A 9,485-nucleotide genomic window follows, 5' to 3' on the forward strand; every position below is an offset into this window, starting at 1 on the left:
TGAAGCAAACAACACCATTTATATTTATCAATAATGATTTGAAGCAAACATCACAATTTAATCTAATCAGTAATGATATGAAGCAAACATCACCATTTATTCTAATCAGTAATGATTTCCAGCATACAGTCAAATATACATCTGCCAAGTTTGCAGATGAACTGAATAGTTCAAGATCAATATGACATCACATTTTCATCAGATCATTATATTGTGATGTTATCTATATGATGTCATTTTTCATTATATTGCAATGTTATCATATGACATCATTGTTTCATGAGATTATTATATTGCAATTTTATCATATGACATCTCTTTTACATCAGATTTCTGTATTGTGAAGTTATCAAAATGAGGTCAGATTTTCACATACAATATTGTTTCAGTTACAATGCACATACTATGACTTGATCTTGGGCTTGTCAACTTAAGGTAGAATAACTTTCAGTGGAAATCACTATCTCAGTGGGCTGCCATTTATATGCAGGAACCTAGGGAAAATCTTTGTACATGCTAATCATTTTGAAGAATGGACAAATTTAATTTATGGAAACAATCTCTTAGAGCTGTCATTTAAAAAATAAATAATCACATTTAAGGTTTGTGACATTTGCTTCAACAAAAAGAAATTTCAAACATTATAGGTGTACTGAAGTCCACTAAACCTGTGATTGGAATTAAATGGTCATGTGATACTGATCTTGAATATTTCACATGTCAGTAAATACCAAGGACTTAACTTTTACTTCCCAATCCATTTCCATGTCACTTTCTTTGAAGTCTTGTCTATCCCAACTCCTTACAAGATAATGATCACATGTCTCCCACCCCCATGATTTCCAATTAAATTTGAAATCCCAGATTGAAATCATCAATTAGGAAACAATGTAATTGCACAGTCCATCTGCATTCCAACACTCATCCATTTAGGAAACAAAGCACGTAGCATTGGCAGGCTTTACAAGCTGCTCTGCATTCATAACTTGCTGCATATTTACTTCAAGACTATTCTGCCAGCTGTTATTGAAGTTAGTGGTTATAGGACAAGCAGAATATGTCCCTAAACTGAATACAAGTTTGACTATGAAAGATTGAAATGTGTTGAAAGAATACTGAATACTGAATCAAAACATACCAGATGCACACTTAATTTTAAGAAAACAAGCAATGGTCTGGTAATAATATTATACAGCCTGATAAAAGTTCCTCAGATCACCTATAATTCTATATAAGAGATAACGATGACCCTTAGCTAGCTTGGTATTCTGATGCAGTACGAAGAGACCAACTTGAGAAAAAGACAAGCTTACCAACTTCAAAATACATGTTGATGAAATCCACTGATTTGATAACAGAAAGTAGGAGATTGGAATTATGAGGATTAAATAGATTAAATTATCATGATTGGGAATTTATCAAAGTGTAAATTGTCACCTAATCTCTCACAATGTTAACATAAAGTCCTTCAGAACTGATTTACTTTGTGAGTGATTAGGTAAACTTTACACATAAATACCCATCCATGATCATTTAATCCTAAAATAAATTATTGAAATGACTCAGTGCAAAATGACATGTTTATGACTTGTGTCCCATATCAAATCATGGAAAAGAGAATTTCTATACAATTTTTGTAATTGCAATAACAGTCCTGTGAAAAGAAAATGATTAAGCCAATGCAAAGTATTCAGTACTGTGGAAAATCATTAGAGATTTATTACCCAATGTAAATTGGCCACACAGACTTTCTACTGTGACAAACCAGAATGATTTTGATAACTGTTTCATACTGAAAAAAAGCACTCACTTGAATACCATTTCCACTGTGCATTTGATAAGAGAATTATATGATCTTCATCATGTACAATTTTTTAAATCAATTTATAACATGCAGTCTGCTGTGATAAAACAATATGATGACAATAACTGTATAATACATAACAAATTCACACTGCCCTTAGTAGCTGATGAGAGGAGAAGATGATATTCAAATATCTTTTTATGAGCATTTGTTGTAGCCTAGTTGTTCCATACTCATTTAGATAACAACCTTACCTGGGGATAGGGTTCTTGATTACATACTTATCTATGCAATTACCATTTGATCATTACCTGGGGATAGCTATGCAACCAAGAGTATGTCATGGCAATGCACACCAATTTATACTTTTGCAAGCAGATTCTTGATTGTCTGAATCCCCAAACTCAATCTTTGGCCTTTTCTGCTGCATGCTAGGAATAAACATTGGATGTAAATAAAGGCCATTTATAACTGCCTTCATGCACTTGGTTGTTATTTTTTCCAAATGGCTTCATTATTTTCACAATGACCAGAGGACATGTCATCAGTGATAGCAGGGCCTCTGATTTGTTAGGATGACTGGGACAAAATTCCAGGTGCCCACAATGGTCAGAGGCCCACTATCAAAGTGAATAAATTTATTTTTGTAATTAACAGGGGCCTACTTGAAAATTTCCCTAGGACTGAAAAATCCTGTCCATGGCTCTGATTAACAGCAGCATAAGCAATAGCAATCCCTTGTCATTTTTAAAAATCCGTTCTTGGGACAATTTAGCCGGATGTTCATCCAGCAAAAACTTGTGAGGTGTCACTATGATTATCTCCTTGTCTTGTTCAAAGAGTCGAGATGTTTGACTCACATCAGAAAGAGTTATCGAAAAATATACATTTTTATGAATGTTTAAGTGATGATCCTTGATGCAAGTTCTAATACACTTGCACAGGTTTGATTGTCCTTATTTTTGATGATAATTTGACCAAGTTATGACAGGTGTTTGAATTCCACTATGCATGCATCGGGTGTAAACTTATGTGTCCCTATACATGTATACCTTATTACACAAATATTTTACAACATAATCTATAGTTTGAGATGCAGTTTAAAAACGTAAATATGGAACTACATCTTGAAATGCTTTTTAGTGTGGTGCATCTTTTGGGTGTCACAAATAAACCTATATTTCAATGCAAATCAGCCACAATTCCAAAATAAAATCCTTCCTGTCATGTCATATTCAAAGTTTAGCTTTCAAACTCTGAAAATTATATTATCATTGATAATTAATTGTAATCTAATGATTCAAAATACTGAGACCATTGGGGATAATAGTTTTGACACAGGCCTCAAGGGTGTGCATAACTTAAGTGGCATTATTGTCATGTTTTATATCATAATGATAATTAAAGAAAATAACAATACTGAGACAACTAATTTTTGTATCTCTTGATACATTTTATATAACATATATGCAATTCATTTTGCTAAAAAATCTTGACAATTACTTTAAGAGACAGTTTTCTTTCTACTACCATTGACAATAAAACTGTCACGCAAGTTGAGCATTGTTAATTAAATTTCATATGAATGTTAAAATTGGATTTACGCCACATTCCCTCAAAAATAAATGATAGATTTAAATATGGAAAGTTGGTATTATCAGAAACAAACATTATTGCTAGTAACTGCAGAAAATATAGCAAACAAAATCCTTTCAAGCTAGAAATGATGGTCTCAGGTCATTCTTATATTCAACATTGACAAATCCTTTACGGTAAGCACCATCTATAAACACCATCTATAAGCACCATCTATAAACACCATCTATAAGCACCATCTATAAACACCATTTATAAACACCATCTATAAACACCATTTCCTCATTATTTCCAGAATGTGGAGAGAACATGGTGTTTGAGAAGTATAGTTTATGTTACAACCAGACCTGCCAGTCTAGGACAGATAATGTGTACCCAGAATGCATGAAAATCCCATTGGATGGATGTGTCTGCAAGGAGGGCTACTTCAGAGAGGGAGACCATTGTGTGACAGAAAAGAAATGTGACATATGCATGGTGGATGGCTGGGAGAAACAGGTATGTTTTAAATCAAGGGTCTGATTAATCTTATGACTGTAACCACAGGGCTACCAAAAACACTGAGTATGGGTAAATCTTATGCCTGTAACCACAGGGCTACCAAAAACACTGAGTACGGGTTACCATAGTTTGGATTCAGGTAGCCCAGTCATTTATACATAATATTATACTCTGATCTACATTTTGTTTCCTTCAAATTAGGCAAAACATGTTTCCTAAGATTGTTTATTGATTTGATATTTAAAAGTCTACTAAATTAAAGCCTGGCTAATAGATTCCTTTCTTATTCTCTTTCCAGGTCAAACACAAATCTCCTATCTAAAGCACATTCATGTATTAATGAATCACAATTGTAAAATGTAGACAGAATGAAACATGTCCACAACTCCTAAAATTTTAGTGAACTCTGGACATAATTACAAGGTATGGACACATGAAATGAACTTTAAGTTCACATGCCTGAAAACATTAGTGAACTCTTCAAATAATTAAAAAGCGTAGACACATTAAACAACCTATAAATCCACATATTGTAGAACATGAGTAAACTCCAGACATTATTATTAAGTTTAGACACATAAAACAACCATTATGTATGTGTCCTAAAATATGACTAAACTCCACACATGATCGTAAAGTAAAAATTATTTGTGCCTTTACAAGTTTCATATATTTTTTTTTCTCCAGAATGGTGAAGTATGGACTAATGGATGTGATTACTGCCAGTGTGTTTATGGCCTGACTGTATGCCAGCCTAAATGTGAAGTACCTAAATGTGCAGTGAGTATCATAGGGGTTAAGTGATATCCCTTTGTTATTTATCACTATGTATCATGGAGTAAAATGATATACATGTGCTATGTATGAATATGTATCAATGAGTACAATTATGCATGTACTATGTATCAATATATATCATGGAGTGAAATGATATGCATTTGCTATGTATCTGGGAAACTTAATTACCATAAATGATTTGGTAAATTTATTTTCCTCCTGAAAGAGTTTAATTCATATATTTAATTCCTTGCCATTTGTTGACATGGTACACAGTCATTAAAATAAAACAATTCAAACATCTTTTCTACAAAACAGCAATTAGAACTTTGTATTTGACAAATTTACAGAGGAACAAGTTCTAATTTCATGTACTAAAACTCACTGATCAGTAATACTGGGTTCCATGTTTAAAATGCTGTTTATGGTATTCATATATTTAGCATGTGTTATAGTAATGGCAGTGATATATTTGGCATGTGTTATAGTGAGGGCAGTTGTATATTTGACATGTGTTATAGTGATGGCAGTCATATATTTTGCATGTTTTATAGAGATGGCAGTCATAGATTTGGCATGTGTCAGATTTATGGCAGTCATATATTTGGCATGTGTCATATTGATGGCAGTCATATATTTGGCATGGGTCAAAGTGATGGCAGTCATATATTTGGTATGTGTCATATTGATGGCAGTCATATATTTGGCATGGGTCAAAGTGATGGCAGTCTTATATTTGGCATGTGTCATATTGATGGCAGTCATATATTTGGCATGTGTCATAGTGATGGCAGTCATACATCTGTCATATGTTGTAGTGATGGAGTCTTTCACTGAATTATCTCAAACATAGCTGTGTCATAATGATGAAAACAATCAAAAAATTAAAGTATTTGATTAAGCAAATTATAGATATCAATCCTTAGCCAAGAACTAAATTACAAAAAAATAGATCGAGACAATGACAATTATTTTTAATATGAATTGATTGGAATCCATGACAATGGCTGTATTCTAATGCTGTAAGTATGATGAGGGGGATTTATTGTTAGATAGTACTTTATCATTGCTTTTCTAATACCTTCAGGCTGACGAAGAGCTAAGCTATGAAGAAGACCAATGCTGTCCTAAATGCCAGAAGCAAATAGGTATGGTCATTTCATACAATCTCTCTCTCTAACTTTCTTTCTCTCTGTCTCTCTCAACAAAAATTTATACAGGTATGTCTCATTAATCCATCTTCTGTTAATCTATTAATCTGATTTAAAACAATTAATCAAAAGTCACAAGAAATCAAATCTTTTTCTCTACAAAACTTGTCTATCTTAAATTTGTATTTGCTATGATTCATGTTGTTTTGACCATTACACTGTACACTCATACCCAGTCAAGTTTCTGATATAAATAACATTAATTACAAAATGGTAGCAAAACAAATAATTTTAGTAAATAGAGAACAAATGTATTAACACATTTTTTCCACTAAAATGATTTGATAAGGATATTTATCATCGCTTGTTCAAAAACATTTTCTGTTACAAACCTTTCAATTAAACAGGCTTTAGTACTAAAAAGTTTCCTGCATCAAGCTTTATTCAAGAACTGATGATTAAGGGGTGAACATCCCCCCTCTATTTGAAAAAGGGGGACGTTTTCTAAATATAGGAGAGATTTAAAGAAAAATAACACAGGGCCTTCATAGTTTCCTTTATAATCATTAAAATTTCTTTTTGGTAAAACAGCATGAATTACACCATGCCACACCTGAAATAGACCATGCTGCATAACATTTGTGGTTCAGTTTCACTGGACACATTGCTGTAAACCATTGGTGGTTCAGTGGACACATTGCTGTATACCATTGGTGGTTTAGTGGACACATTGCTGTAAACCATTGGTGGTTCAGTGGACACATTGCTGTATACCATTGGTGGTTTAGTGGACACATTGCTGTATACCTTTGGTGGTTCAGTGGACACATTGCTGTATACCATTGGTGGTTCAGTGGACAGCATGTTTATACCATTGCTGGTTCAGTGGACAACATGCTGTGTATCATTGGTGTTTAAGTGTTAAGTGCTGTATAACATTGGTGGTTCAGTGGACAGCATGTTGAATATCACTGGTGGATTAGTGGACAGCATTCTGTATATCACTGGTAGTCCAGTGGATATCAAGCAGAACATTCTACCAGGAATATGCAGCTTTAGTAGTAGTCATCAGCTTTTTCTGTAACTGGGAATGACAGTTTACTCCTTCTGGTTTGGCACTAAATGGACTTCAGAGGTCTAAATGTGCTTCTGGTTTGGCACTAAATGGACTTCAGAGGTCTAAATGTGCTTCTGGTTTGGCACTAAATGGACTTCAGAGGTCTAAATGTGCTTCTGGTTTGGCACTAAATGGACTTCAGAGGTCTAAATGTGCTTCTGGTTTGGTACTAAATGGACTTCTAATGTCTAAATGTGCTTCTGGTTTGGCACTAAATGGACTTCTAAGGTCTAAATGTGCTTCTGTGCCTTAACGCACCAACTCTAATCTTGGTCCTATATTACAATGGCATTATTAGTGAATAGCTATTTTAATTTTCATATCACTGAAGGTGGAAATCTTTATTTTGTATGACTTTAATCTATTTTAGACACATGTTCACTGAAGACAGTAACAGAAACTCTCTCAGATGCCAACTGCACAACCGACGGTCCTGTTGAATTCAATTACTGCTCAGGTGGATGTGGAATCAGCATGATGATGCCCACTCTAGGATATTACCACCAATCTTGTCGCTGCTGCATTGGAGAGTTCCAAGAATTCAAGACTGTCCCAGTTAAATGTGGTCCTGAAGGCAAACAGACTATGTCCACGGCTACAATACCCATCTTCTCTGGATGCAAATGCAATAAATGCATACAAACAGAAGGTAACACACCACATTATTTTATCTCATGCTGAAATTCTAATATTTTTTAAGCTTGTGAATTTTCAAACCAGTAATTATATAACTGCTTTATTGCTGTGATATTGGAGGACATATTAATTCATACAGTATTTGCTTTATCACTGGAAAAGTGTGCTAAAAGTTTAATTTCTTTGTAAAAAGTTAATATATTAATACTGATTTAAAATCTTCAACTTTCCATCCTGCTTCAATCATGTTGCTCCTTTATACAATTTCTAAGTCTACAAATGAGCACAAATTTTAATTTTGTTAGTTATTTATCCCTCACAAATTTCTTCTGCAAACATAAATTGCCACTTTCATAAAAGTAAATTTCCACTACAATCAATGCAAATTGCTACTTCAATAAAAAAATAAATTTCCACTACAATCAATGCAAATTCCTACTTTGATAAAAAATAAATTGCCACTTCCATAAAATGAAAATTGCAACTTCAGTCTTTTTTCGAGGCAGACTATTCTCAAAAAAATAATTAAAGTTTTTTCATCTTTTTTGTTCCATGTTAAAAGTTCTTTTATACTTTTATAACAGCTCAATAATTATAGCATGATTTTACATTTGTAAACATAAAAGGTGGATGTGACCTATATTTTATGATTAGTACACTGACTTTGTTGCACATACTTTACGTTTTCTTCTTTATTTGTTTCAGGACATGGAGAAGGAGTTCAAGAAGTCCTGAAACGAAAACGATAGACATTTACCACTTTCCGACCATAGGACCCGTCACAACCTGTTTATATTAGTGTTACTGTGTCTTGTTGAAATGATAAAAGTTTATTTGTAATTAAGCAATGACTTTCAGCTATGACACACTTATTTGTTAATAAAGCATTTGAATAAAAAAAACTATTGTTGTTTTTAAAATGATTTCTCTTCTTGAGTTTTTTATTAGCTCTGAATTTGATGCTGACTGTAAATATACACAAATATATGAATTACATAAAACAAATACAACCATGTATCTTTATCTTTATTGATGCATTCATCCATTCATCTTGTATCCGTCACTATTATTTTAAAATATTATATACATCTGCTATACACAAACCTCTGTGCTGGTGCCCTGAGTGGCCAAATGGTCTAAAGTGCTCTCCATCACGGATCACTGCCATCTCACCTCTGTCTGCTTGGGTTTGAGTCTTGGGCTCGGCCAATGTAGATATGTGAGAAAGCTTGCCAGTAGCTTCTCGTGGGTTGGTGGTTCTTTCCATGGTTTTCCCGGGTTCTTCCTCCACCATTAATACTGGCCATCATGTATAATCTATCTTGTGCTGAAAAATGGCATTAAACCCTATAATAACAACAACAAACCTATGTGCTACATTCATCAGACTTTTCAACATACTTTATTTTTCTGAACATTTGCAGTTAATTTGAAAGTAAAAAAAAAACACCAGCTGGCCAGATATTAAAAGAGTAAAACAATTTGCATCATCAAGGGCAAAAATTAAGAAAATTAAACATACTGTCTGTACTCGTGTAAATTTATAACAAATTAACAAGGACATTGCTCATAACACGATATGTACCACTGCATTCAAAAACTGAAATGAAAATGATTCAGATTAAACTTGTTAACTCAATTTTAGATGAATGAACAAGTCTTTCCATGTCATAAACTTTCATTGGGTTCCATCAGATGCCTTAAATTATCACTGAGCAGAGACCTAAACTATCACTGGGTTCCATCCAACCAACTATTCTATCGTTTGTTTGATTGCAGTCTCATAAACATTAATTGGGTCCAGTCAGAGGGCTCATAAACAATCACTGAGTCTGGTTACATGGCTCATAAACAGTAATTTACTCTGGTCAGATGGTTCATAAATAGTAACTGGGTCTGGATA

At 33.5% G+C, this 9,485-nt stretch overlaps 1 protein-coding gene across 1 annotated transcript in view; it reads left to right on the top strand.

The window, feature by feature from the left end:
- The window catches only part of LOC149776705 (SCO-spondin-like), a 30,304-nt gene extending 21,820 nt beyond the window's left edge, over nucleotides 1–8,484 (top strand). The window contains exons 18-22 of the mRNA XM_089941236.1: nucleotides 3,696–3,898; nucleotides 4,589–4,681; nucleotides 5,766–5,826; nucleotides 7,317–7,595; nucleotides 8,288–8,484. Coding sequence (XP_089797362.1) covers nucleotides 3,696–3,898; nucleotides 4,589–4,681; nucleotides 5,766–5,826; nucleotides 7,317–7,595; nucleotides 8,288–8,331 — 680 coding nt within the window. The 3' untranslated portion in view covers nucleotides 8,332–8,484. The remainder of the gene's footprint in view (nucleotides 1–3,695; nucleotides 3,899–4,588; nucleotides 4,682–5,765; nucleotides 5,827–7,316; nucleotides 7,596–8,287) is intronic.
- Nucleotides 8,485–9,485: the final 1,001 nt, after the last annotated feature.

The sequence above is a fragment of the Sinohyriopsis cumingii genome, chromosome 18 (assembly GCF_028554795.1).
Source record: "Sinohyriopsis cumingii isolate HCF-2022 chromosome 18, ASM2855479v2, whole genome shotgun sequence".
Lineage (NCBI taxonomy): Eukaryota > Metazoa > Mollusca > Bivalvia > Unionida > Unionidae > Sinohyriopsis > Sinohyriopsis cumingii.